The sequence below is a fragment of the Phytophthora ramorum genome (genome assembly GCF_020800215.1).
Source record: "Phytophthora ramorum isolate Pr-102 chromosome Unknown Phyram_PR-102_s0011, whole genome shotgun sequence".
Lineage (NCBI taxonomy): Eukaryota > Oomycota > Peronosporomycetes > Peronosporales > Peronosporaceae > Phytophthora > Phytophthora ramorum.
In genome coordinates, this window is record NW_027150657.1 from 1,546,521 (window position 1) to 1,573,706 (window position 27,186).

General features: G+C 54.3%; 14 protein-coding genes across 14 annotated transcripts; 4 read left to right on the plus strand and 10 right to left on the minus strand.

Moving 5' to 3' along the window:
- Positions 1 to 410: 410 nt before the first annotated feature.
- KRP23_11250 (Hydroxycinnamoyltransferase 1) lies at positions 411 to 1,748 on the minus strand (the record flags this gene model as incomplete). Its single annotated transcript, XM_067881781.1, has 1 exon — positions 411 to 1,748. One exon carries the CDS (start codon positions 1,746 to 1,748, stop codon positions 411 to 413), a length of 1,338 nt encoding a protein of 445 aa, XP_067741062.1.
- A 793-nt stretch (positions 1,749 to 2,541) lies between these two features.
- On the plus strand, positions 2,542 to 3,609 carry KRP23_11251 (Geranylgeranyl pyrophosphate synthase; the record flags this gene model as incomplete). Its single annotated transcript, XM_067881782.1, has 3 exons — positions 2,542 to 2,726; positions 2,799 to 3,064; positions 3,170 to 3,609. The coding sequence occupies 3 exons, from the start codon at positions 2,542 to 2,544 to the stop codon at positions 3,607 to 3,609; spliced, it is 891 nt and encodes a 296-aa protein (XP_067741063.1).
- Positions 3,610 to 3,683: 74 nt separating this feature from the next.
- KRP23_11252 (uncharacterized protein) lies at positions 3,684 to 7,052 on the minus strand (the record flags this gene model as incomplete). The annotated part of the gene is made up of 2 exons (XM_067881783.1): positions 3,684 to 5,436; positions 6,403 to 7,052. 2 exons carry the CDS (start codon positions 7,050 to 7,052, stop codon positions 3,684 to 3,686), a joined length of 2,403 nt encoding a protein of 800 aa, XP_067741064.1.
- Positions 7,053 to 7,285: 233 nt separating this feature from the next.
- Positions 7,286 to 8,218, minus strand: KRP23_11253 (uncharacterized protein; the record flags this gene model as incomplete). Its single annotated transcript, XM_067881784.1, has 1 exon — positions 7,286 to 8,218. The coding sequence occupies one exon, from the start codon at positions 8,216 to 8,218 to the stop codon at positions 7,286 to 7,288; it is 933 nt and encodes a 310-aa protein (XP_067741065.1).
- Positions 8,219 to 9,180: 962 nt separating this feature from the next.
- Positions 9,181 to 10,524, plus strand: KRP23_11254 (Hydroxycinnamoyltransferase 1; the record flags this gene model as incomplete). The annotated part of the gene is made up of 1 exon (XM_067881785.1): positions 9,181 to 10,524. The coding sequence occupies one exon, from the start codon at positions 9,181 to 9,183 to the stop codon at positions 10,522 to 10,524; it is 1,344 nt and encodes a 447-aa protein (XP_067741066.1).
- A 372-nt stretch (positions 10,525 to 10,896) lies between these two features.
- KRP23_11255 (Hydroxycinnamoyltransferase 1) lies at positions 10,897 to 12,300 on the plus strand (the record flags this gene model as incomplete). The annotated part of the gene is made up of 1 exon (XM_067881788.1): positions 10,897 to 12,300. The coding sequence occupies one exon, from the start codon at positions 10,897 to 10,899 to the stop codon at positions 12,298 to 12,300; it is 1,404 nt and encodes a 467-aa protein (XP_067741067.1).
- A 10-nt stretch (positions 12,301 to 12,310) lies between these two features.
- On the minus strand, positions 12,311 to 12,793 carry KRP23_11256 (TIMELESS-interacting protein; the record flags this gene model as incomplete). The annotated part of the gene is made up of 1 exon (XM_067881789.1): positions 12,311 to 12,793. One exon carries the CDS (start codon positions 12,791 to 12,793, stop codon positions 12,311 to 12,313), a length of 483 nt encoding a protein of 160 aa, XP_067741068.1.
- A 275-nt stretch (positions 12,794 to 13,068) lies between these two features.
- On the plus strand, positions 13,069 to 13,716 carry KRP23_11257 (uncharacterized protein; the record flags this gene model as incomplete). The annotated part of the gene is made up of 1 exon (XM_067881790.1): positions 13,069 to 13,716. The coding sequence occupies one exon, from the start codon at positions 13,069 to 13,071 to the stop codon at positions 13,714 to 13,716; it is 648 nt and encodes a 215-aa protein (XP_067741069.1).
- A 464-nt stretch (positions 13,717 to 14,180) lies between these two features.
- KRP23_11258 (Agmatine coumaroyltransferase-1) lies at positions 14,181 to 15,626 on the minus strand (the record flags this gene model as incomplete). Its single annotated transcript, XM_067881791.1, has 1 exon — positions 14,181 to 15,626. One exon carries the CDS (start codon positions 15,624 to 15,626, stop codon positions 14,181 to 14,183), a length of 1,446 nt encoding a protein of 481 aa, XP_067741070.1.
- Positions 15,627 to 15,757: 131 nt separating this feature from the next.
- KRP23_11259 (uncharacterized protein) lies at positions 15,758 to 17,420 on the minus strand (the record flags this gene model as incomplete). The annotated part of the gene is made up of 2 exons (XM_067881792.1): positions 15,758 to 16,372; positions 17,352 to 17,420. 2 exons carry the CDS (start codon positions 17,418 to 17,420, stop codon positions 15,758 to 15,760), a joined length of 684 nt encoding a protein of 227 aa, XP_067741071.1.
- A 4,162-nt stretch (positions 17,421 to 21,582) lies between these two features.
- On the minus strand, positions 21,583 to 22,236 carry KRP23_11260 (uncharacterized protein; the record flags this gene model as incomplete). The annotated part of the gene is made up of 1 exon (XM_067881793.1): positions 21,583 to 22,236. The coding sequence occupies one exon, from the start codon at positions 22,234 to 22,236 to the stop codon at positions 21,583 to 21,585; it is 654 nt and encodes a 217-aa protein (XP_067741072.1).
- Positions 22,237 to 22,839: 603 nt separating this feature from the next.
- On the minus strand, positions 22,840 to 23,583 carry KRP23_11261 (uncharacterized protein; the record flags this gene model as incomplete). The annotated part of the gene is made up of 1 exon (XM_067881794.1): positions 22,840 to 23,583. The coding sequence occupies one exon, from the start codon at positions 23,581 to 23,583 to the stop codon at positions 22,840 to 22,842; it is 744 nt and encodes a 247-aa protein (XP_067741073.1).
- Positions 23,584 to 24,378: 795 nt separating this feature from the next.
- KRP23_11262 (uncharacterized protein) lies at positions 24,379 to 25,611 on the minus strand (the record flags this gene model as incomplete). The annotated part of the gene is made up of 1 exon (XM_067881795.1): positions 24,379 to 25,611. One exon carries the CDS (start codon positions 25,609 to 25,611, stop codon positions 24,379 to 24,381), a length of 1,233 nt encoding a protein of 410 aa, XP_067741074.1.
- A 604-nt stretch (positions 25,612 to 26,215) lies between these two features.
- On the minus strand, positions 26,216 to 27,133 carry KRP23_11263 (uncharacterized protein; the record flags this gene model as incomplete). Its single annotated transcript, XM_067881796.1, has 1 exon — positions 26,216 to 27,133. The coding sequence occupies one exon, from the start codon at positions 27,131 to 27,133 to the stop codon at positions 26,216 to 26,218; it is 918 nt and encodes a 305-aa protein (XP_067741075.1).
- Between the last annotated feature and the right edge of the window lie 53 nt (positions 27,134 to 27,186).

Genomic DNA, 27,186 nt, shown 5'->3' on the forward strand with positions numbered 1-27,186 from the left:
AATACTTTCTCCTCTGGCGAGCTACATCGAAGTCATGTTCAACATGAACAACAACGAGAAGTGGAGAAGTCATTTTTCTTTTTGGTGGTGTTTCAAGTGCTGGTGCTTCGATACATCACCAATAGGTTCTACTGCTCACAGACCCAGTGTGAAGCTACCCACGTGAACAGTTGAGAATTCGCCGTCCTTCCGAGTACAACAAGTGGCATATAGGGATCCAGCTGCTGTATGTTTGAGGGTTTGCATTGCTATGATCGTGAGCTTTGGCGGGCGGGTAAAACATTAACGTTTGAAACGATCCAACGCAAAGGGTTAAGAAGTGCTTCGAAGTACGTCGAAGTAAATGTTTTTGATCAACCCAATGTCTCTTTATTGAAGGAGAGTGTGTTCACTGTCATCACACGAACGACTTAGTCGTGCAGAAATGCCACGCTCGCAAACATGTTCTTGAGCTTGTCCATGGCGGAGCATTCGAGAAAAACTCCGACGTCCAATCCGTCACCACCCTTCTGGACTTCCGTGAGCATTACAAAACCATCGTAGCACGGTAGTCGAGGAACGCATGCATACCAAGGTCGCGTCCCACCAAACTCTGCGTTGTACATGCCCATGTGTAACCAAGACGTGAACATGAGGTCAGGTCCGAAAAAGAAGTTGGTGCCCACCTGAACAGCGGAAATATCGCTCTGCTCCGCCAAGAAGTTCACAGCATCCCGTAAGTAGGCATCGTCACGTTGGAGAATTGATTCACGAACGCGCCGAGCAAGCTTTCCAAGTGTGGCTGGGGACACCAAGTCGTCCGCCTTCTTTTCAGACTGCAACTCACTGTCAGTGTACGTCGACAACGCGTTGAAAATGACGTTCCCGACGTAGTTGGCGGGCAACGGCGGGCTCAGGCGACGACGAGCATTCACTCCAGTCGTAATTCGCACGTCCTGTCCGTGGCCTCGCGCTCGTGAGATCAACACTGTGAACAACGCAGTGATGGCATCAACTGTGCTCACGTACGAAGGTTCACCATCACCAGACACTCCACCTCGCGTTGCCACTTGTTTGATCCTCTTCATCATATCTGGAGTAAAGTGAAACAAGTGGTGGGCCGTTGACGGAGGAGCAGGAACCGAAGTCTCAGCTCCGTTACTAGCAGTTTCAGACGCAGCCTCAACCACCTGAAACTCTGGGTGTGGCACGTTTGAAAATGTTCCTGTTCCTCCCAGCAAGTGACGGTCGTGGTTCACTACCAGCCGATCCTCCTTCTTCACTCCACTATAGTGCTGTCCCCACACTGTCATGAACGTGAACATGGCTTCTCCGTCGAAGAGCGTGTGACTCGCATCCACTCCAATCACCATCCCCCCGTCCGACAACAACGTCCCCTTGACACAAAGGAGCTCCGTCTTGCCACGCGACGTCGGCATCAAATCCATTGAACGCTGTTGGATCGCCTCCTCCGTTGTCATTGAATTCGTAGCGTTCATGTCGAACCGAATTCCCGCAGCTCCTAACTGTCGCGACTGTGTTGTCTGCTTCACATTGACAATCCCCGTACTGGAATCGATGTAGAGTTCTCCGATAAGGACGGGGTAGTCTTCCTGGACAAGTGTGGCGAAGGAAGACTGCAACTTGTCGAGGTCGTAGGGACCGGAAGCTGAAGGCGGGAAAATGTACAGGATCACGAACCCGAAGCTGTGCATGACTGCGTCCATCGGCGACAGAGGCAGCAGCTTGTCGTCTGGGTTAGTGCTCATGTTGGGCACCTGGTGATGTTGCTGTCTTGCAGTGGAAACTTTTGTGTGGATTGGTGTCTAGATCATCTTTGTCGGCAATTCACAAGTAACGATGCCCGCTTGTTCCCAACGGCCAAGACGTGGTAATGACTTTCGTGTATTTCATGTATTTCATGGGCTACAGTACTTTCCTGGGTTACGGTACTAGTTTGTTTGGCCCGGCAGCTGTCTTTGGTTCCGTTGGTTGGATACACGCTGTAAGGTGAGTTACTGTGGAGTATTCGGACGAAGCAGAAGGAGCGCAGCGAAGTGCAACGCAGTGAAATTAGGAAGCTCATTAGGCTACCCTTTTAGACAGACTTCGATGCCACCGGTCCATCGACATGGTTCGGTCCTGCAACTCGAGAGTGGAAGAACTTCACGACGCACTTTCGTCTGTATTCTAGTCTACCTCACGGCGTTTGTCGTTGGCAACGAGTCGTTGCTTTGGCTGAGCGGTGGAGTACAGGTGCGTGACAACAACCGGCAGCGTGTTTCAAGTCGACAACCGTCTAGGAAACGCCTTTCCACGTTGCAGCAATATGTAGGACAGATCAATTGCGCCGTCTCAACACACAGCACCGCACTGCTGCTGCGGTGACCGCAGCAGCAAAGGAATCAAGTGGCATGCAGCTTTCAGGCGGGGTGCGACTACCAGTAGCCTTCCTTCAACATGGCTACATTTCTCATTTTCATCCAATCCGCGTCGTCTTCGCGTTTCTTGGGCTCATTCTGCGATTTGCCTCCTCGAACACAAGTACGTCAGCACTCTACGATGGCCACGACGGTGCAGGAGAACGAGTCCAAGCTGCTGGAGCCCTACGTCTACATCAGTGAGCTGCCGGGCAAGAACGTACGCGGCAAGATGATCGGCGCCTTTCAGTCCTGGCTGCATGCACCCGCGGACGCCGTTGAGAGCATTCAAAGCATCGTGGACCAGCTGCACAACGCGAGTTTGCTGTGCGTTCTACCTTTGCTCTACCATGTTAATTGCAATTAATTGTTCACAATAATTGATTAACGACGCCGCAGTATTGACGACATTGAGGACGACTCCGAGATGAGACGCGGCCAGCCTGTGGCCCACCACATCTTCGGCGTGCCGGCCACCATCAACTGTGCCAACTACGTGTACTTTCTGTCGCTGCAGAGATGCCAGACACTGGGCAACCCCAAGGCCATGCAGGTGTACACGGATGAGATGCTGAGACTGCACCAGGGCCAGGGCCTGGACATCTTCTGGAGGGACAATCTGCAGTGTCCGACGGTGGATGAATATCTGGAGATGGTGCAGAACAGTTGAGTGCAACCTTGGCTTTTTTGTCGTGATTACGCGCTCTTGCTAGTCGAGAGCTGAAGTTGCAGTTGCCGAATGACGAACTTTTGTTTCTTATTTGTGGCAGAAACGGGAGGACTATTTCGACTGGCGGTGGGGCTCATACAGGCTTTCAGTGACTGCACGCTCGACTTCACGCCGCTTGTGAATGCGCTGGCGGTATACTTCCAGATCCGAGATGACTATGTGAATTTGCTGGACGAAGCCTACATGGAGAACAAGAGTTTTTGTGAAGACCTGACCGAGGGCAAGTTCTCGTTCCCGCTCATCGTGGCTATTCGCGAGAACCCCCAGGACACGCGACTGCTGAGTATCCTCAAGCAACGCACGAAGAGCATCAAACTCAAGCAGTACGCGGTGCAGTATTTGCGCGAGACTGGCGCGGTGGAGCACACACTCGCTAAGCTGAACGAAACGGTGCAGGAAATCCGCAACGAGATCGCTTCTCTAGGAGGCAACCCGGCCCTGGAACAGATTGTGGACGGACTACATTCGACGATCAAATAAAGTGTTGCCCCGTCACCTTGAGAGCAGGAAACAACTCGCAGTAGGAAAAAGAAGATCTATTTTGTCAAAAACCATTATGCTTGTTTGGGCTCTTCATCTTCTCCCCACTGCATCTCAAGCTCTCGATTTGTCATTGCCGTGGTCGAGACACTAGTCTGAGCTGTTGGCTGTAGTCGAAACTGGCAAAACTTTGCTGTCGAGTTTGACGAAGAGCCATCATCGGTATCACTCACGCGATGATCCGTGCAAACGGCTTCGTAAATGTCCATGAAACAGTTGATCTGGACCCATTCCTCGCAATCGGCATCCTCGGTGCAGGGTATAACGTCAGCAACGACATCTTCGAAGTCGCACCACCGACCACCCGTAATTTGTAGATCGAAGACCTGCACTTTGTCCACGTACGTCTTGCAGGAGGGAAATAAAGGCTCACCAGCGACAGCATTGGGAAACCAAACACCGATCGAAAGCGAACTGCTGGCATCGGATTGGAGGCTAAGTGCCTCCATCCCCATTTGCTTGAGTACGAGCTGGCCATCCACGTAAAGATTCGTGCGTGCAGCGCTCGCATCCCATTGCATGACAATCTCCGTGTACGCCGAGTCATCAGTAGGCTGGGGCGAGGTCAAAGTGAATGGAACGCCAGGAGTCGTCTTCGCTTGGTACAATGCAGATTTCCACAGAGGTAGGAAAGGAATTTCCTTTTCCTCACTCGTGGCCGATGTGTCAACATCTTCGTAGTTACCCCACCAAACCTGTGTGAGAGTACCGAAGGCTGAGCACGGCTTGATCCGAATCACCATTACGCCTGCATTTTGGTGCAGCACAGACTTCACTGCTGCACCAACGCGGCGCGCAGGGCAGTGCTCAAGTGGATTACACGGCAAAGGGCTGATCCCGTCCAAGGCCCATTCCATGAATCGATCGTCCGTAGTTCGATCCCTGGTAGAGCCATCGTTCATCATCGTTTTCCCAACCGGCACTACCCCATCGAAGAGATCGCCGTTAGCCGTCAGCTCCAGCACGTTCTTGCCCAGAACTGCATCCGCGACACAGCGCACATTGTCCGAATGAACTCCACCGTTCACATCGGTGCCGCCCCATTGACTTGTCATCAACTGCCAGTTGGTATTAGTTTGAACGTTTCCAGCTCCTCCATTGCCAGGACAAAGATTAAAGTCATCTTGCAGCAAAAGTACGTGGGCACAAGACGTTTGAAGATAAGCCGTTCGTCCCGAGCAGCAATTGTCCAGCCCAATGACGATCTCAGTGGTATCGCTCATCTTGAGGCCAGCCAAACAACTTACAGCCACCAACTTTGAAATTCCCTTGCCGACTTCCACGGGTGCTTGGTACAGACTTCCAGATGAACACGTCAACGAAGCTTCCGGGTTGCCTGCAGTCAGGAGCTGGTAGCGAACAGAGGCGTCGGAGGTGACAGCAGCCAGATCCACTACTAGGGTCAACGGCTTAATTGCGCTGCAGGCTGTGCTGAACGTTGGTTTCTCGGCTTGAACGTCTACGGGGCCCCAAGTTGCCAGGGCGCTATCTGCACAGACCACGCCGACACAGCACGCAACTGCCCGAACAACATCGAAAACGTTCACCACCAACTTAATCTCTCCTGAGGCCAGTGTGCTACTGCAAGTCGGCATGTCATCGGCAGACGTTACAATGGAGTAGGCAATGCCTAGTTGCTGGTCGGTGGATGATGCCGATGGAACGACCGTGAGGGCCATTAAACCTGTGATCGTCGTAGCTGGAACGTCATATTCGAATGTCGGCGCACGGGGGTGCACTACCAAATCGTTAGACTCAACCAGCACACTGGGGAGCAAATCAGTTCCACACGCCACAACTCGAAGCTTGGCGTTAAAAGTCACCGAGACTTTTCCTGACGCTGAGCTTATTAGCGTACCGAATGCGCAGCTTGGTACAAAGGACGTTCCCTCGTTATCTCCAGCTAAAGGGACGAGAGCATACCTCATGAACTCGCAATTCGTGCATTTGATATCAACGTTCCAAGTGTCGACACTGGCAGAAATATCCACGGTGCTTGAAATACTTGGCTCAACTGCTTGGACCAAAAACCGGGAGGAGCGTACCGGGTAGCTGCTAACCAGTAAATCGTTGACCTTCAAGCATGCCACAGCGTGTACGTAACCACTTTTACTTAGCGTAACCGTGGCGTTGTTAGCAACAGCAGATCCAGTTGATGTGTTGCAGTCTGGAAAAACTTGAGTACCATCTCCTGACGTGAAAACGACCCAACTCCCAGGAACCGGTGATGCGACTAGGATGTCGATTCCGCCAACTCCAACGCCGGTGGTGCTATCGAGTGTTGCGCTGGGCACAGGTGAACACAGCGGTACGTTCAACCGCACCTCAAGCCGGACGTCATCAATTGCCCACTGGTCGAACAAATTTCTGTACTTCCAGAGCTCACGCTCCTGAGTTCCCATTTGGCCTTGTACACCCGTTGGGTCATTCTCAGCGGCAATGACTTGGTCTCTGGTAAGGCCAGTCGCAACATCAATCGGGAAACTTGAGTGGGTTTTCTGCATCCAGTAAAACTGTGCGCCTTGGTGCATTGCAACCGGAGGTAGTATCACTGAGAACGGTGCGAAGTTACTTGAGCGGCTAACAGTGCTGGGAAGTAGGGGGATTTCAAGAATCTCCTGCCAGGTGCTAACATTTAGCGGATTGGCACCACGAGGTAAATAACCAAACAGAACCTCCTCGTCAATGTCAGTCATCTCGCAGGCCACACGGTTGTCTCCTCTTGAATCGTACTTTTGTACTGCCTCGAACCCGTACACGTGATAGAAATGCATTTTGCCGTGAAATCCTTCCAGCTCAAGCGGGGCAGTGAGCGCTAATCGATCGCCAAGTGACGTGAAAAACAAGGAATTACTCCCGTCAAAAGAGCCGCACGCGTTGCTGGAGTATCCGTGTTGCTGCTCGCTCCAGAATGAAGATGTCAGAGGCATGTCATCGAACGAGTCTTTTTGGAGAATTACACCCTTCCAATTGTTCGAATCAACCGCGTAAGCAATAGGAACCGGCAGTACGGTGACAGATTGCGAGAAAAGTACAGCATTTTCAGAGCTGCTACCTTCCACGGTTGCAACGTACTCGATCTGCAGGTCTCCAGTCACATTTGCTTGAGCAACGATACCACTTGCGACTGATACAGCTTCATCAAAAAGCACAAAGCTGGGCTCGAAGCTCACTCCAGCGCAGGTTGGTGTCACGCGTACAACTGTCGGTTCATTTTCAGGCAAGTACAAGCGGAGTTCCAGTCCTTCAATAAGTTCAAACACGCCGAAGTGCGCCGGAAGCGGCGTCGCGAATAGCTTGAGGGATTCTACGCTTATTGTTTCTGCACGAGAAGAACATATCAAGTTCCCAAGTACTCCCGCCACGAGGACAAGCAGCCGCATCCTTGTTGCAACGTTGTTCAATGTCTTGCTACAAAAACAACGTCAACTTGGGCCTCCTTGCTTCCTCCCACCGTCAAATGAGACTTGTGGTCCATGACACCAGCACGCGTCAGGTATTTCCGGGACTCAGCTATCGCGTTCTGAGCACACCTAAAAATGCATCACCACCGCAAAAAATAGCTCATTCTTGCTGCGTTCTCTTCACTGTGCTTTATTTCCCTGCATGGGGCTTTTCAGACCGAAGAGTGCGTCTCCAGCAGCCCCTGAGCAGCTTCAGACAGCGTATTCGCTTCCTCGATCGCTTGGGCCACAGCCGTGAGGGTCTGTTCGCTCGCCCGTGGGCCAGTTGCCTTTGCCCCACCCAAGTGCTGCTTCACCAGCTCCAAGTTCGCAGCGATGCGTTGACCCTCGTCCAGCACCCTCGACAACTCGAACAAACTCTCGTCTCTCGACGTGAAGTTGCGCGCCATCTGCTTCTGCACCCGCTGCAGTGCCGCCTGAGCACGGGTCAATTCATTGAGCAGCTCTCTCAGATCCTCCTCCTTCTCCTGCATCACATGTTGCTGGGCTTGCAGCAGGGCCATGGCCTTGACCACCTTCTTGGCGCCAGCCAAAGTCTCCAGCACCGTCTCGTCGGCCGGAGTCTTCCCCTTGACCACCAGCTTCAACGCCTGAGGCGAGCTGAGCCCCAGCACTGCACTGACCTTCCTCTTCACCTCTAGGACAGTCCCAGAGCGTGGAAAGATGACTTCGTACCGGCTTTTGCCCCTGAAAATCTGCACCAACAGAGCGTCGTCTTCCAGCTCGTTCACGTCGATTTCTCGAGTTGTAGAGCTCGCTTTTACCCCGGAATTCGTGGGTTCCTGTGCTGATCCACTAGAGGACGAGGTTGCAACGGCTTCTACTTGCTTGGAAGCATTGGTTTGCTCGTGGAAAGCTCGATTACGCAGCAGGAGCAGCTTGCAGCCATCTTTCAGTGCTGTGGCGCTGCTCACGTCGCGTCCTCGAAGCACCAGCCGCTGGAACTGCGGCTCCAGCTGGAAAAACTCTGAAATCTGCGTCTTGAGAAGATCCAGGGCCTGCGGATCCTGCGCGGAGACGGTCAGAGACGTCGATTGCTTGCCAAATATGACGGTCACGCGGAGCTCATGAGACTTGCCCGACATGACGCAGACGCAGATAGTTAGACTTGGTTTTGGTATGGGGTAACGTAAGATATCGGACAAGTGCGCTATAATTAACGTACGCGATGAGATAATTGCATGCCAAAATTAACGTAAAGAGGTCCATCTTGGTTAGACGGATTTGGAGTGAGAGTGAGAAAGCGACCGCTTTTGCGCACAGATTTAGTCCATCACTACATCCACCAGCGCCATTCCGAGATTGACGGTCAACTGTAACAACACTTTCGTCTGACAGAGGAACTAGGATGGGGAAACAAGTATGCGGCTTATCGGTGCTGACGTCGGGCGAGAAGAAGCTGGTGACGAGGTTCGCGTTTGTTTTGCTCGGTGTCTTGTCAGTGCATTTCGTGCTGGTAGCGCTGTGGCTGGTGATTGTCCGGCGTGCTCAAGCTCCGTTCTTCGGACAGCCAGAGGAAGTCGTGGGGATGAAGTTGCTGGTGTGGGCTGCACTGCTATCGTGCTGCGGTGTGAGTGGGTTGCTTACCCTGATACTCAAGAGTGTACGAGCTGCCAAGCCAGCGCTGGCGTGCTGGTTTCTGCTATTGACAGTTCATGCGTGGTACCTGGTCGTTGGAGTGTTTTCAAGAATGTGGTCAAGAGCGGAAGCGGACGGCAGCTCGCAGTTTTGGTCGATGACCGAGATAGCGGTGCAGTTGCTGGCTGATGCAATGAATGCGCTTTTCCTCGTCTGGTTCGTCCGTCACGGAGGTGACAACGACTCTGTCAAAGACCAGTTTCTACGTGAACCCCTGCTTCCTGTTAGGAGTGAGGTGCATAATAGCAAATTGAGCACTGCCAGCTCGTTAATTAAATAATACTTAATCATGTAAGCGTACGAGCTGATGTACTGATCGATCACAGCTTGAGCTGCGTTGCCGAAGTAAAGTTGTACAGTCACTTTTGAAAAATGTCCACAAAAGTATTTGCCAGCACCAAATCCAAACATGAGCACTAACCCAGACGACAAGCTGCTGCCTCTGTCGCCGATGGACGCAGTCATGCACAGCTTCGGGTTCGTGATCCTGTACATTTTCCCGCCTTCAGCTTCCGGTCCCTACGACCTCGACAAGTTTCAGTCTTCCTTCGCCACACTTGTCCAGGAAGACTACCCCATCCTTATCGGAGAACTCTACATCGATTCCAGTACGGGGATTGTCAATGTGAAGCAGACAACACAGTCGCGACAGTTAGGAGCTGCGGGAATTCGGTTCGACATGAACACTACGAATTCAATGACAACGGAGGAGGCGATCCAACAGCGTTCAATGGATTTGATGCCGACATCGCGTGGCAAGACGGAGCTCCTTTGTGTCAAGGGGACATTGTTGTCGGACGGGGGGATGGTGATTGGAATGGATGCGAGTCACACGCTCTTCGACGGAGAAGCCATGTTCACGTTCATGACAGTGTGGGGACAGCACTATAGTGGAGTGAAGAAGGAGGATCGGCTGGTAGTGAACCACGACCGTCACTTGCTGGGAGGAACAGGAACATTTTCAAACGTGCCACACCCAGAGTTTCGAGTGGTTGAGGCTGCGTCTGAAGCTGCTAGTAACGGAGCTGAGACTTCGCTCTCTGCTCCTCCGTCAACGGCCCACCACTTGTTTCACTTTACTCCAGATATGATGAAGAGGATCAAACAAGTGGCAACGCGAGGTGGAGTGTCTGGTGATGGTGAACCTTCGTACGTGAGCACAGTTGATGCCATCACTGCGTTGTTCACAGTGTTGATCTCACGAGCGCGAGGCCACGGACAGGACGTGCGAATTACGACTGGAGTGAATGCTCGTCGTCGCCTGAGCCCGCCGTTGCCCACCAACTACGTCGGGAACGTCATTTTCAACGCGTTGTCGACGTACACTGACAGTGAGTTGCAGTCTGAAGGGAAGGCGGACGACTTGGTGTCCCCAGTCACACTTGGAAAGCTTGCTCGGCGCGTTCGTGAATCAATTCTCCAACGTGACGATGCCTACTTACGGGATGCTGTGAACTTCTTGGCGGAGCAGAGCGATATTTCCGCTGTTCAGGTGGGCACCAACTTCTTTTTCGGGCCTGACCTCATGTTCTCATCGTGGGTGCATCTGGGCATGTACAACGCGGAATTTGGTGGGACGCGGCCTTGGTATGCATGCGCTCCTCGATCTCCGTGTTATGATGGTTTTGTGATGATCACCGAGGCTCAGAAGGGTGGTGACGGATTGGACGTCGGAGTTTGTCTGGAGTCTTCCGCCATGGACAAGCTCAAGAAGATATTTGCACGGGTACAAAGTGCCAATTGGAATTGCTGACTGCAGAGCGACTGGTGCCCACCGACATCGTTCACTCACTCATTGAAACCAGTTGAGTTCGGCAACAGTGATATCCGTTTTTTTTCTGGGTTACATATAGCTGGATTATTGGGTTGATGAATGTCTTGTAGCGACGTGGCTAGCATGCTGGGATACAACTAATGATGTGTAACTTTTGGCAACAACATCATTACCTGTACAGCGATGACGTGGTACGTGTATGTGCCCCGGGAAATGGTCCAATATTGCTTTGGACTTTGTTGATGAGACCTCGACAAGGTCCAAGGCTTCGCGCGGTGGAGCTCACTTTCAAAGCTTCACCGTCGAGCCCAAACGAAAACTGTCATCCAGAACCAAGCAGCAATCGAAAACATGGTCAACGTTGTAGCTCCAGCAGATATCGAAGTCGATGTACTGGTCCCGTTGTCTCCGCTGGACACCGTCATGAACACATACCGCATCGTGATTCTCTACATTTACCCGCCACCTTCACGGATTGCAGCTTCCTATAATCTTGAGAAACTGCACCGCTCGTTCAACACGCTGGTGGATGAGGACTACCCCATGCTGGTCGGAGCACTCCACTATGACGAGAAGACGGGGGCTGCAAGTGTCAAGCAAACCTCATTGGCGAGAAAGCGAGGAGCGAGTGGCATCCGCTTCGAAACGAACCACACAAGTTGTCAATCAACCGACGACGCGATTGCGTCGCTCTCGTGGGATTTTATGCCCAAGACGCGTACCAGTGGAGAGATCATCGCCGTCAAAGGCTCAATTCTTGCGGACGGGGGGATGGCTATCGGTGTTGACTGCAGCCACGTTCTGTTCGACGGAGAAGCCATGCTGACATTTATGCGGTTGTGGGGACAGCACTATAGCGGCGTGAGCACAGACGATCGACTGGTTATCAACCACAACCGCTACTTGCTGTCAGGAATGGGGGAGCAGTGCAAACTTCCTCACCCCGAGTTTCAGATAGCCCCAGCAGATCCGCTTATCCGGAGAGAAGATGGATCTCTCGCCCCCAAAGCGGTCACAAAGCCACCAAAGACTGCTGAACACGTCTTCCATCTATCACCATCGAACATGGCCAAGCTCAAGAAGATGGCCGAAAGCGTACAGGAAGCTATACGCCCTCAAGATCAAAACAAGCCGTCACTGCAACCTGCCTACGTCAGTACAGTCGATGTTATCACCGCGCTGTTCACCATTCTCATCTCTCGAGCTCGTGGTCACGGACAAGATGTGCGAGTGTCCACAGCAGTGAATGGGCGTAAGCGACTGGAACCTCCTCTTCCGGCTAACTACTCGGGCAATGCAGTTTTTCACGCACTTTCCTCGTATACCAACGAGGAGCTAAGCGACGGAAGTGGAGCTCAAAAGGGAGTGTCTGCATCGACGCTGGGTCGAGTGGCTCGCAGTGTTCGAGCTTCCATTCTGGAACGTGACGACGCGTTCATGCGCGACACCGTCGCGTTCCTGGCGAGCCAAACCGACCCGTCCACCATCAACGACAACGTCAACTTTTTCTTCGGACCGGATGTCGCCTTCACCTGTTGGGCCAAGATGGGCCTGTATGACGCCGAGTTTGACGGCACCAAGCCATCGTACGCGAAGATCCCTCGTGTTCAATGCATGGACGGATTCGTGCTGATCACGGAAGCTGTCAAGGGAGGCGATGGGTTGGATGTGCTCGTGTGCCTGGAGTCCACGGCCATGAACAAGCTAGTGGATCTGTACGCCACTGTGCAATTCCTTCAGGACGTTAGCCCCTAAACATCCTCCATTAAAGCATGGCCTCTTCTCCTTCACTAAGTATCTCCTCTTCCTCATTTTCTCTCTTCTTCAGTGACTTGAGCTTCTCCTTCTCCCGCAGCTCCGTCATGAGGCCCTGTACTTCGTGGCTCTTGCCCAGCGTCTCCGCTCGCTCCACAAAGTCCTCGAGGTTCAGTCCCGGGTACAGGTCGAAGGCCCACTGCTTGTACATTTTGACCAGCGACGCGAGTGCCTGCGCCTCCCGCCCCGAGACGTCCCCACTCACTTGGTACGGGAACGTGCGGTGCACCTTCTTCAGTCCTTCGGCCGAGACCAGATGCGACTCGCGCAGGAGGTTGCGCCGCCGTTTCTGGGTTACGGCGGGGGCTGCAGCGCCATCTGCAGATGCTCCATCGTCTTGGACACCTGATGCGCCATCGACGGCGGTGGAGGACGCACCAGCGTCGTCACGACGGCCCAAGTCCTCGTCGCGTTCCCATCCACGAGACGCCATTATCGAGTATGGCGGAAAAAATAATTTTGTGGAAGATGGTGTAACACATATTATAGTGTGGTTTACGTTATGTATCCATAATTGGTTGAAGTCGGAAAGTGTACCCATTGCTGGTGTGGTAATGTTTGCTGGTCAGTTTGTTGCAAGTTTTTACTGTTCGAGCGAATTTATCACCCAGGTTCGCTTTAGCGGTACTAATGGTACGCCGCTGACAGGCCTCACTTTTTAATTTGCTGCCTCGGAGCAAGACCAAGACTCCTCAGCAGATCGACGATATGAAGACCGCTGCTGTGCTCGTGACGCTTGCGATTGCCACGTTGGACTTGCCTCTTGTTCAAGCTGCGGAGTGCACGACGGACGAGTTGACCACGATATCGGACATCTACAGCTCGGCCATGAGTGAGGGCACAGCTTCGTGTCCGGACTTGACGATGGCCACGGACGCTACTACAGTGGACTATTGCTCCAACTCGGACTGCATGGATTTCATGTCCAACATGCTGGACCAGCTCCCGGACTGCTCCACCGGCGGCGTGGACTTGAAGGCCGGTCTACAAGCTGCCCTCGACTATTGCGAGACCGGTACGGCCGACACGTCCGGGATCCTGACGGGTTCGTCGTCAATGTTTGCAACCGATTCGTCCTCCAGTTCGGCATTCGCGACCGACTCGTCTTCCAGTTCTGACTTTACGACGGATTCGTCTTCCAGTTCCGCCCCAACGACAGCTTCGTCGTCTAGTTCAGTGTTCCGAACGCAATCGCCCAGCGCAACGAGCTCAGCTACCGACACTTCGAGCGACAAGGTCACCGCCAACACCTTTCCGCCAGCAACGGGGGGATCTTCATCTGCATCGTCGACTGAGATGGCCATCTCGAGCGCTGCCTTCGCAGTGACAGCATTCATGATTGCAATTGGTCTTTAAGATCGCTACTGAACAAGTGCACGTTTGTCAGCACTGAGATTCGTAATACAAACGATAGTTGTCAACACTTTGCACATTACCCGACCCAAGGCGGTATCCATTTGCATCTCCCAACGAAATCCGTGTTGTGTTCACCCACCAGTAGCGTGTGGGCATCAAGCTCGCTTGAACCGTCTACGGGTGGAGGGAACACGGAGTGCCCAATGAAGCCGTAGCTCGCTAAGACAGCGTTCATCGGTGATAGAGGTACTAGTACGTCGATCTCAAAGGAGCCCGATACGTTTTCGCAAGTCGTTTTCCAGGAAGCGTGGGCAGGAAGACGTTAGTGACAAATTCGTGCTCAATCGAAGTGACAGTTTACGCCAGAGCTGCAATTTCTTACGCGGTACGCGGTCGCTCTACTAGTAGCTGGACTAGCGTTCTCATGCACGAATTGCAGCTACTTCCGGTGGGTTCCTTCAGGTTTACAACGTAGAGAGCAGCATGTGCTCGTCCTGCAGATACGCCACATGAGCGAACAGCTCTTTGAGTTTCTCCATGGCTGTAGACTCCAGGAACACCAGCACGTCGACGCCAGGGCTGTTCCGCGTTGCCTCGGTGATGATCACAAACCCGTCAAGGGGGAGAGGAGGAACGGACACAAACAACGGACGCGTACCCTCAAACTCCGCGTCGTACATGCCTGTTCGCACCCACGAAGTGTACATGATGTCGGGGCCGAAGACGAAATTAGTAGCGGGCTGAACAGCGGACAGGTTGCTCTGCTCGGTCATGAAGTTGATGGCGTCTCGAAGGTACTCGTTGTCACTCCGACGAATGGATCCACGAACTCGCTGGGCCAGTTTCGCTAGAGATAGTTCAGAGATGAAGCTCTCCTTGTTGCTATCAGCCTGCAATTCAGCACTCTTGTAGGATGATAGTGCGCTGAAGACGACATTTCCTGCGTAGTTATCAGGTAGAGGAGGATTCAGGCGACGACGGGCATTGATTGCAGTTGTAACTTGGACGTCTTGGCCATGGCCTCGGGCACGCGAGATTAAAGCAGTAAACAACGCGGTGATGGCGTCGATAGTGCTCACATACGAAGGATCGGATGTTCCGGTAGCAGCCGCTCCCTGACTTGCAGCATTTTTGATCCTCTTCATCATACCAGGAGTGAAGTGGAATCGGTGCTGAGAAGTAGGCGGTGGCATTGGAGCAGCAGGGCCTGCTGTGGCATCGCCAGCGTCCACTGCAGGCTGAGACTCAACGAGTTGGAACTCAGGGTGGGCCAGCGTTGATGGAGAACCGGTTCCTGCAAGCAGGTGTCGATCATGATTGATCACCAATCGGTCCTTCTGGTCCACACCGCTGTAATGCTGCCCCCACGCCGTCATGAACGTGAACATCCCCTCACCATCAAGCAGCGTGTGGCTTGTATCCACCCCAACCACCAACCCTCCGTCCGACAACACTGTTGCTTTCACGCAAATGAGTTCTGTCGGTCCGCGCGGAGTCGGCATCAACTCCCACGAAAGCGTCGCCATCGCTTCTTCCGCCGTCGTCAAACTAGTCGCGTTCGTCTCGAAGCGAATACCCTGCGCGCCTCGTTGGCTTGACTCCGGCGTCTGCTTCACGCTCACGACACCAGTGTCTTGGTCGATATGCAGCTCACCGATGAGAATGGGGTAGTCTTCATTTACCAGCGTGATGAAGGAGGTCTGCAGCTTGTTGAGGTCGAAGGCGGCTGAGCTCGATGGACGTGGGAAAATGTACAAGAGCACGACTCCAAGCTTGTGCATCATAGCGTCCAAAGGTGACAACAGCACCATAGCTTCATCCTTTTTGTCGGGAGTTGCACCGTGTAGGGATTCCATGCCGTTTCCAGGCGAGAGCGGCAGCGGGAACGCGTCAGTCTGCGTGGGTGGCATGTGGTGACGGCTCAAGGGGTGGAATGAACAATGCTAAGAGGATAGGAGTCACGGGCCCCACGTTGCGAGGACATGGACGTAAACACGGCAAATCTCGTGCTCAGCTTTGGTACAGTGCCAACCATTCCTGCCTACACGTGCAGCACTACAGCGCACGCAGTCGCTACCGAGGCGATGGCCCAGAAGACGAGGTTCTGGTGAAGTTTCGCGGCGCTGCTGTCTCCTGTTGCGCTGTCGGCTCCACGCGAATTGTCAACGGAGGTGACGGTCGAGTCGAAGTCTGGGTCGCAAGTCGAGTTTCCTGTTGCGTTGAGGGTCTCCGAGTAGTGGAAGTAGAGGGTGATGTTGTCCGGGTCGACGATCCAGCCGCATTGGTATGAGCCGTCCAGCACGCCTTCCTTGTGATTGATATTGGCGAAGTAGCATTCGGGTACGTCAATTCTGAGGTTTCGGATGAGGCGCCCGCATGGTGACGAGCAGTCTGCGTTCACGTGAATGTCGTAGGCGCAGACGGAAGAGTCGTCAATGCACGATTCATTTGTGGTTACGGTCTTGAAGAACGCGACGGTCTCCTCGATCTCTTCGGTCGTGCAGTTGGGCACTACGGTCGTAGCCCCAGCCGAAGACCCCAAAAGGTTCTCGACCGAGTCGATGTAGATGCTGATGTTCGTTGCATCGTCCAGCGTCTCGCACAAGCCGAACTGCGTGGCAATGTCTTGTTTCTTGTTGGTGTATGACGTTGCGCGCTTCAGAGTAAGTTGCGAAGTGAGTTCATTTAGCAGTTAGACGAAACTCTCTAGCGCTACTCGCCTTGCAAGGGGGGGCGTGCTGTGTGGCAACGCCCTCCAGCTCTCCAGCACCAACCACTGGTGCTTGATTATGCAGTGCCGCGGTTGACGCGGCATGTATTATGCAGGTGTAGTGTTTACGGGTTCTCGGGTGCTGCTGTCGGTTGGTGCTGCCAGTGTCGGTTGGGTTGCTGCATCGTCGGTGCCGGCGTCGTCCTTGGTCCGCTTGTCGCCGTCGTCTGATCCAATCTCCACACTGCCCCCCAAGACGACAAGACACCTTCAGAGCACCTTCGTGTCACATTCGTCTGTGATTGATTCTGAACTTATGTATCCATGTCCCGTCGTATGCGCCCAACTTCAACGGCAACGTGTTCAACATGTACCCTTGCGAAAGGATCAGCAGTAACTCAGCAACCAGGAAAATTGGACCCCCAAACTTCTACAGCAATTCAGCCACGCTGTTCTCCGTCGCATACTTCGAGACCAGCGTTGGAACATCACGCTTGATCGAATGGGCAGGTTCCCAAGAGTTCTCGATGTCCTGCAGGCCGCGCCAAGCCACCAGGAGCTCCAGCTCACCAGACGTAGCATTGAAACGGTGTGAAACTACATCCCGAACTTCGAGTATAATGCCTTGCAAAGACACATGCTCACGGATCTCGGCCGTCTCGTCGAGGTCAGCATCGTGGTAGAACTTCAAGCGCGAGCCATGCACATCATACTCAGCCCCAGTGAGTAAATGGCGGATGAGGAACGAGTGCGGGAGGGCCTTGGTGACCTGGAAAGGTCCGACCCAGCGCACAAGCAGTTTGTTCCCCTGCAGTCGCTTGTCCACTCGCGACCAGAGGACGTAGTCCCCTTCAGAAAAATTGCACACAGTGCCGTTAGAGCGTGCCATCGCGGCCACACGCTGCTGCTCGCGGCGGTCACGGACAACACGGTGCAGTCCGTGCAGGCTACGTCGGAGCTCTTCAACCGCCTCGCGTAGCGCAGCCTTCTCCATGGGTAGATTTCGCAGCACTCGCTCCGTAGGTGTAGCCACAATGTCGAGAGCGGAAACAGCAGGTAGCCCAGTGAAAAGCTCCACAGGGGCACAGTTGCCCAGTGAGTACACCGGAGTGTGGTTCAGGTTTGCCTGTATAATGGGCAGGAGATACACCCAGTTGCGGGTATCCAGGCGACTCTCCAACAGCATGACACGCAGCACCTGAAGGATGTCACGGTTGACCCGTTCAACGGTGCCGTTAATCCAAGGTGTGTACACTGGCGCGAACTGGTGGCTCGCACCGAGCCTCTCCGCAAGCAGCCCCACAACTTCGCTCTTAAAGTGCGAACCATTGTCGGACATCCATGTTGGAGGGGCCCCGAACCTCTTGTTCCAGTCAAGGATGGCTGCCACAGCAGTTTGGCTGTCTGCTACGTCTGCCGGTACAAGCTCACAGAAGTGGGTGAGCTCGTCCTTGAGGACCAACACGTACTTGGTGTCGCCATAGCTCTCTCCAAGGTAGAGGTAGTCCAGGTGCAGACATTCGTTGCGCTTTGCTACTGGTCGGTCCACCGTCCAGTTCCTTTGAATCACCAGGCCACCCTTGACATGTTTGCACAAGAGACACTGGTTGACAAACCGAATCACCGCTTGGCGAGCGTTCGCTAAGACGAACCTGCGATCCAAAAGCTCCACCATCACATTCACACCTCGGTGCCCTTGGGGGCCACAATGCGCCACCACAAACAGACGCTTCAACACCGCCTTTGCTTGTGCAGGCAGCCACAGCTTGTCATCCACTTCAATCCCGTCACTAGTCATCACGGCGCTGTCGGGTGCATCTCCCTCATACTGATGCTGTGCTCGAACAATCTCAGAGCGCGTCGGCCACGTGAACTCGTCGTCCTGTAGTGGACGCAGCTCAGACAGTGCCTGAGCCGACCGTGTAGTCACTCGCTTAACGGCCAGAGACTTGACTGTATCAGGAGGCGCAGGCTGCCCCCAGCGTGATATGATATCCGCCCAAAGGTTGTTCTCGCCGGCGATATGATGGATGACATAGCGACAGCCCACTAGCTTCAGCGCCCAGCGTTGCAGTTTCCCCTTCACGTGCTGCTTCACCTCTCTGTCAGGTGTGAAGATCTGAATAAGGTTTGAATGGTCGCAGTACACGTGGAACCCTTTCTCACGCGTGAGCATGTAGTCCAGGTCCCCACACGCCTTCACGATCGGATACCCTTCCTTCTCGACGATCGACCAGTTCCTCTGCGCATTCTTGAACAGTCCGCCTCGGCAGATCAGCAGTTCATGCTGCTGCTCTTCAACCGGGACTCCATCCTGCCAATTCAAGACCTGGGTCAACACCAGTGCATACCCAGTCAGCGAGGCGTCCGAGAACAAGCACACCGTCGCCCTTTTATCCGGGAACGCCAGCTTGCATGATCGCTCGATCATCTCGAGTGTTTTCCGAAATGTTTCCGCCTCTTCCTTACTCCATTCCACCACAGCTCCACTTAGATGAGCTTTACGACGCCCACGAGACTGCATCACGCGCTCGAGTTTTTCCTGCAGCGGCGCAGTTGTGCGTGCATAATCGACCATCGAGTCTCTCAGCCAATTCAGTGCGCACAGGAAATGCTGGAGCGCAGCACCGGTCGGTGGCAATGGCATCTGCCGCAGTGCGGCTAATCGTTCAGGGTCGTGCTCGACACCAGCTCCATCGATCACCTTGCCACACCATTTAACACGCTTCGCAAAAAGTTTGCACTTGCGAGCGTTCAACTTCAACTTTCGCTGCCGTAGAATGGCGAAGAACTTGCCAAGACTCTCCAGAAAAGCTCCAGCAGTGCATGCGTACAGCAACACGTCGTCAATCCAGACAAGCACGTTCCGAAATAATAGGTCCCTCAGTACTTCGTGCATTTGGGCTTGAAAGTGCACTGCAGAGTCGCAAGCTCCCTGTGGCACGCGGGATGGCGTGAAAACGCCGTCTTCCGTCACGAAACTGAACAGCTCCCGGCTGTTCGGATGGAGAGGCATCTGCCAGAACCCTTTGTGGAAGTCAAATGCACCAAATCCGTACGACCCACGCACGGACTCCGTCACCACGGCGAGATTCGGCGCAGCACCAGCCAGTGGCACCGTGAGCCGATTGACGGGCCTGTAGTCGATAGTGATTCGAAATTCATCCGTGCCACGTTTAGCTACCGGCAGCGCGGGACAGGCCCAACGACTCTGGGTGTTCCGCTCAACGAGTCCTGCATCCTCCAGTTCTCGCACATACTCCCGAAGAAATTGGCGCTGAGCCTCAGGATAGCGCCGGACGCCGCTACGATACGGCTGCACACCGCTCTCCAACCGCACTTCGAGTGGTTGGACATCTGCAGCTTCATCACGGCCAAGGCGGACCCTGAAGACGTCGGAGTATTCCAGCACCATTTGCCGTAGTTCATCCGCCATAGCCGGTTCAAAGCCGGCTTGAATGGCCTCATCGACCATGTTGTGCAACAATGTATCGACCTCATTGTCCTCACTATTTCCAAGCACATCCATGTGTTCGCACGGGATGTCATCAGCTTCAAACTCGGCGGCCTCAATGTGCTGTTGAGCCAACTGCTCGAAAACCCCATCAAGGTCCACGCCGATCGATTGCAGTGTCGACTTGCCGAGCAACAGCTCCTCCTCGGGTGCTTCAAGCACAAGGCACTCAATGCCGCTCAAGCGCAATGGCCCCGCCGACGTTACGATTTGCACATCGAGATGTATTTTCTCGTGACAAAGCATCGCATTGCCGCCAGCAGCGACAACCTCCAGCGGTGGATCAATAATCACCGTTGACAGCTCTGGCAACAACTCCCTGAGTTCGGCCATCACTGGGCGGCCAATAATGTTGACGTCAGAGCCCGTGTCTGGGCAGTAAGGAACGTCCAGCACACCGTTGATTACAGCACTGCGGAAAGCTGGTTCCCCATCGGTTGTGATCCTCTTGACACGCTCCTGCGCACGACTCCGTTTCTCACGCAGCATCTTCTCCACGTTGGCCTTCTGCTCCGCTGTTGCCGTCGGGCAGTCTCGGGCCCAGTGAGGCCCCTTACACACCAAGCACCCGTCGCGAGGAGGTTTCCGGGGGCCCGCGGCACCCCGACCACCGCCCTGGATGCTCGATGGCTTGGGAAGTTGCTTTGCAGGTCGACCGTGCGCTTTGGCTGCCGCACCGCCGTCCTCCTTCGGTCGCAGACTGGAGCTTTGCTTCATCTCATTCTGCATCAAATAGTACTGCTGCTGACGTGTCGCTCGCTCAATCATCAGGTCATGAAGTGCGAGGTCATCGACCTTCGCTTCGCGATGGGTCAACTCGACCAACCGAGTCAAGTCGACTTTCAAAATCTCGGGGGTCACGTGTGTCAGTAGCAGCTTGCATCTCATCTTCAGTCTCTGCCGACCCGCCTCACCAACAGCTGGTCCACGGCCCAACATACCAGTTAGACCGTTGTCTTCGACCAGTCTGTCGAAGCCCATGAAATACTTTGCGATCCGGGCTTCGACATCGACCTCTTCCAAGTCCATCTTCAGCTCAGCAAAGAGCCGGGACACATCGGGGACTCGGTCGTTCACCATTCCTCCAACCTTACGCTTCATCTCTGCTAGAAGCATAGCGTCGGTCACACTCTCCACTTCCTTCTTGAGAATGTAGTGAGCCACATGCTCCAGTACCCGGGGTTTCAAAGACGTCCGGATACTCCTGGCCACGGTTTCTTGGACTTCGCCCGTGGTCGAGCACCGCTCAGCGATCTTGGCCTCATACTGCCTGCGCTCTCGAATGAACGTAGTGATAGCAGCCTGGCTCCACACGGCAAGCTCCGGTGCAGCCACCACCTCAAAGATCGGCTGAGGCACGGTCATCCTGACGTCGCCCTCTGCGTCGTATTCGTAGTCCACCATGCCTGGCATTGCGATGCTTGTACTTGTGTTCGTCAAAGAATTCTTTATGACGTTGCGCGCTTCAGAGTAAGTTGCGAAGTGAGTTCATTTAGCAGTTAGACGAAACTCTCTAGCGCTACTCGCCTTGCAAGGGGGGGCGTGCTGTGTGGCAACGCCCTCCAGCTCTCCAGCACCAACCACTGGTGCTTGATTATGCAGTGCCGCGGTTGACGCGGCATGTATTATGCAGGTGTAGTGTTTACGGGTTCTCGGGTGCTGCTGTCGGTTGGTGCTGCCAGTGTCGGTTGGGTTGCTGCATCGTCGGTGCCGGCGTCGTCCTTGGTCCGCTTGTCGCCGTCGTCTGATCCAATCTCCACATGGTGTTGACATACGACTGCTCGTAGTTGCAGTTCGGCAGCGACTGGGCGAACTCTTGGACGGCTGCAGCACACGTCGAGTTGCACTGCGTGTCGATGATGATCTCGTACGCTTCGATCGTGGTGGAGCTGGCACACGAGCCGTTTGCAGCCTCGTAGAAGGCGTTGAACGTGGCTTCAGCTTCGGCGCTCGTGCAGTTTGTGGTCGAAGCGGTGGACGCAGGAGTGGGGGCGGGCGTGGCGCAGATGTCGAGAGACCGCAGGAGCTGGTCCTTCTCGCTGGTGGAGGCTCCAGTGGTGCAGTTTGGGATGCTGTTGGCCAAGTCCTGCACGACAACTAAACAATCGGTGGCGGAGCAGGGCGGGGAGATGAAGACCCAGGTGTTGACTGTGGCGTAGCTGGAGCAGGCGCTGGTGGCCGCAGCTGCAGCGTAGGCATCCGTGATGGCCTGGTCTTCGGCGTCCGTGCAATCGGCGTCAACTCCGCCGCGGAAACCGATGAGTGCGACCAGAGACAGCAAGACGAGTCGCTGCATGAGGATTGATTGATCGAAGCGTGGTCTTTTCACGAATGCAGTGGGGATTGGTGCAGTGCTGCTCACTCATCTCCTGGTGGTTGAATGATTAAAGAGCGTGGGATATGTTCGGCGTGCGGGAAGTCGATCTGCGGACAGCAAATGGCTACAACAGTTGCGTTCTCGCCATGCGCTGTGGACGGATTTATCCACCTGTTTGCCTGTCGGTCATCACAAGGCGACACGACCACCTTTGCCGCTGATCGAGAGTCTCTTCGAGACGAACCGTACAGCTTATTGGCGATGCCGCCATGCTTGCTCGAATCAGCGTGCTGAAAGACCTAGCGAGAGTCTCTCGGGGTGCAGCTCCTGTGGATGGCGTCCAGTCTGAAGCCTCCGAGGAGGAAGCTGCCGACAAAGCCGACGCGGGGTACTGGTTTATGGATACTGATAACAATACCAACATTGATAAAACGCTGCATGATGAGGATTTTTGCGCTTTAGAAGTGATCAGGGCAATCAGGTCTTTATCGGTAGAGGTTACTTACCAACGACACCAACAAGGACGCCAGATGAAGGCATGCGTACGCTCAAGCAGCGAGGTTTCCATACTATCGTTGCATGTTACAACAGAGCTCCTGCTACAACGGCGAGAATCAGACTAAGTACTTGGTTGAGGTGTGAAGCGGTATCCCGCGACGCGGACGAGGTGGCCGTAGTGCTCGAGAGATATAGCGTCGTGCTGATGTAGTTCGCGTGGTTGGACCCCGTACACGCGCCGATCTCCTCCAGTAGCGACGTCTTCGCATTTGAGGTCCCGTAGTCGTAGTAACAGTTTGGCAGATCATCCGCAAGAAGTTTGAGCTTTGACGCACAACTCGACCCACAGTGCGTGAGGATGTACACGCTGTAAGAGCTGAGTGTGGCATCCGGCACACAGGAAGAGCTCTTGGCCGCTGAGGTGTACAAACTCACGAGACTCGAGACCTGCGAGGTGGTGCAGCTGGTACTGGAGCTGGTCGCTGCTGGAGACGGAGTAGACGAGCTTCCAGACGCAGATAAGGAATCGAGGCTCCAATCAATTGACCCATCAGTAGACGTGGTAGAAGGCATCGTCTCTGCTGCACCACTATTGGAGCCACCAGGACGCGGAGCTAGACTCGGTAAGAGGGCACTCGTCTCGAACGGAGAACTCGTCGTAATCGGAGCGATGGTCACCAGTGGAGCCGCGGTGGGTGGGGTCACGAGAGGCGCCTCGGTCGATATGAGGTCTGCTCCGTTGCAGACTGTCATGGCGTTCTGCACCTCGATCTTGTTGTTCACTCCGCTGACTGAGCAGTCCGGTAGCTGCTCCCCGACCTGCTCCATTACGGCGACGCAGGATATAGCGGTGCATGGCGCGCTGACAAAACTGTCGCCGATGGCGTATTGATCACAGGCTGACGTCGTTGCTGCCCAGCTCCATATGCTCTGACTGGTCTGCCACTCAGCATCCGTGCACTCGGCGGCGTTAGCGAAGTCGACTTGCATGGTCGAAAAGACAGCGAGCGACACCAGGAGAGGCTGAGAGAAGTGCCGCATGACTATTGAAGTTTTTTGGGACGAGCTTCGAGACGAAAGCTGGAGCAGCAGTTAACGTCTTGTCCGCGACTTGAGAAGCGCGGGGGGTATTTGGGAATGGGGACGGCAAGCTGATCGACGCAAGAGGCTCAAGCAATAGTTTTTGATGCAGTGTTTTCCAGATGTCCGCAGAGAGGTAGAGTCTGGTGGCTCCCTGACCTGCTGGTCGGTTGTGGTACGAGTGCAGTCCTGATTGCTCGCCCATCTCCAGTCAACTTGTTTTGCTGTTTGAACCGAGTTTGCATTTCATTTGTGGGCGCGTGGGTTGAGTGGCGGTGGAGTCCTGCAGTCGAAGTGCTGGCTCAGAGCGTGGCAGTGGCAACAACATTCTCCATGGCTCTCTCTTGACTGGTACTTCGCTATGTGTTTAGTTTTGCTGCAGCATGGGTTGAGCTTGCAAAGCAAATGGATCCTCGTAGCAACTGGTTAGCGTTCATTACTCGTCGCGGGGATCAAGGTAGGTAGGTATATGCAGTTTCGATTACTTAGGGTGAACATGCTACACAGTGATGTAGTCCGGGAGGATTCAAACATCAATTCGCCCTACAAGGCGAGAATAGTCATAGCCAGGAGCGTGAAGATGGCCGAAAGCTGAAGGATGCCATTGAAGGCACGTGGTGGAGCCGGACTCTCCGCGATTCCAACGGTGGATGAATCCAGCGTCTTGTCCGGGTCTCCGGACACGAGTGGCTCCGAGCCTGAGCCTCCTGACATCAGTGGCTCCGAGCCCGACGCGCCCGAGGACGCGGATGAAGATGCGAACTCGATTGAGCTGTCAGAGTACACCGTGACGCTGATGTAGTAGCTCAAGGACTCGTCGCACCCTTCGAGCTCCTCGAGTACGTCCTGCTTCTTGTTCATGAACTCGTAATCGTAGTAACAGTTGGGCAGCGACTCAGCCAAGTCCTTGACTTTAGTTGCACAGTCCGAGTCGCAGGACGTGAAGATGTACACGCTGTCGCCGTTAACCGTCGAGTCTGTCGCGCACTCGGTGCTCGTCGCTGTTGACGTGTAGAGATTCCACATTTCCTTAGCTTCCGCAGTCGTGCAGCCCGTGTTGGAAGCTGTCGACGCTGGTGTAGATGATGCGGAACCACTTGAAGTCGACACCGGTGTAGTTGAGTCTACTTCGGTCGTGGTGTCATCAGTGCAAGCCTGAAGGTTTCCTTGAAGCTCTGCCTTCTGGTTAGCTCCGTCGTACTGGCAGTCTGGCAGATCAGCAGCTAGTTGCGTCATGGTATCGATGCAATCGGTAACCGAGCAGGGCACGTTGACTGTCACCAATGAAGAGGAGGACGTTGAGTAGGGCGAACATGCTGAAGTTGCAGCTGCTGTGTCGTACAGGTCTTCGGTGCTCTGGTATTCGTCCGTCGAACACTCCGTAGTGGACGACGAAGTAGGCGTTGGTGTGGTGGTGGTTGACGTGGCCGGCGCGTTCGTGACGACCGTGGGGGATCCGGCATCCTCAGTGTCGCCTCCGTTGCAGGATGTCAGTGCGTTCTGTACCTCGATCTTGTTGTTGATGCCGCTGTACGTGCAGTCCGGGAGGTTCTCGGCCACGCCTTCCACGACCGTCACACAGTCTGTGGCGGTGCATGGCGCGTTCACATAGACTGGTTCGGTCTGCGTCACGTAGGGTGCGCAGGCCGACGTGGCGGCTGCGGCGGCCCAGACGGAGTTGGCGTACGTAGCCTCCGAGTCGGTGCACTCGGCGGCGTTGGTGAGGTGCCAAGCCAGCGATAGAAGCATCAACAGAGCGAAGAGTGGAGGACGCATTGGCAGTGATTTGTGGGAAGTGGTCACGTGAGACTTGAGCTGGATAGAGGCTTTTGCGAAGTGTGCTCCGCTCACTGAGCAGAAGCTGGTGAGTGAGCAGCGTATGTCGGCGGAGAAAGTGTATCCATTTGGACGTTGAAGTTGGATGAGACTTGCTTTTTGTAGGCGAACGAATTTGTAGGCGAACAGCAAAAAGGCCGGTTGGTGGTACGGTTGAAGACCTTCGCTCAACTTGAGCTGCCAGTACTTGATTTCCACACGGCGCCTTTGGTGTGGGTTCACCTTGCAGTGCGTATGGGCTGCTGGGGCAATGCCACACAAGAGGCGAAAATGCACATGTTGCGAATGGAAAAAAAGAATACTCTTTGAGAATGGTACAGTACTTGCTTGAGTTAGAGTCGCGGTGGTAAGGTTCACTTTCTGGTGGAAGATCAGCACTCTTCCTTGTCACGATCTCTCGGGTCCTTACGAAGATGTCAATACTGGTTGGAATCTAGACTTTGGGGAGGGCAAAACACCAAGCAGCACAGCGAAATCGAGCTAAAGATGACATGAATTACTTTCTACCAGAAACTGCAGCACCAGGACTGGACGCGAAGAGAATTTAGCTCTGGTAAACCATGATGATCCACAGCAGTGTAGAGATAACCAACAGATGAGGCTTGGCACACACCGGAGATGCACTGTCAATTGTAGTGTTGGGTGGTAACTCTCCTGAAGAGGCTTGACTTGATGCGGTCGAGGACGCGCTGTCAGGGTAGAATGTGGTGCTGACGTTGGCGGTGACGCTGATGGTGCATCCTCCGATCTCCTCGAGCACATGTGCCTTTATGTTCGTATGCATGTAGTCATAGTAGCAATCCGGGAGTTCTTCAGCTAAGTCGCTGACTCTGTCGGTGCAGTACGATGCGCAAGACGTACTAATGTCCACGCTGGAGCTGTTTATGTTGGAGTCGGCGGTACACTCGGCGCTTTTAGCTGTAGAATTGAAGAGGTTCGAGATGCTGGTCACCTCCGTCGTTGTACAGCTTGTAGTCGAGGCTGTCGAGGCCGGCGTTAGTGATGACGACGAGTTCGAGATCGGTGCGATTGAGGCTGTCGCCGACGGAGTTAGTGACGAACTACTGGACGTCGAAGTGCCCGAGTCGACTTCGCTTGTGGCAGTCGTGGATGCAGGTGCATCAGTAGTGAGAGTCCCGGCGTCCTCGGTGTCGCCTCCGTTGCAGGATGTCAGTGCGTTCTGTACCTCGATCTTGTTGTTGATGCCGCTGTACGTGCAGTCCGGGAGGTTCTTGGCCACGCCTTCCACGACCGTCACACAGTCTGTGGCGGTGCATGGCGCGCTCACGTAGACTGGTTCGGTCTGTGTCACGTAGGGTGCGCAGGCCGACGTGGCGGCTGCGGCGGCCCAGACGGAGTTGGCGTACGTAGTCTCCGAGTCGGTGCACTCAGCGGCGTTGGTGGTTGAGAAGACCAACACTAACGACAGCAGCAGTACCGCGGTAGCTCGATGGTTCTTCATCCTCTGAAAGGCAGCGAAGGCTTGAGTGGGACGAGAGGTTTTCAAAAGTGAAC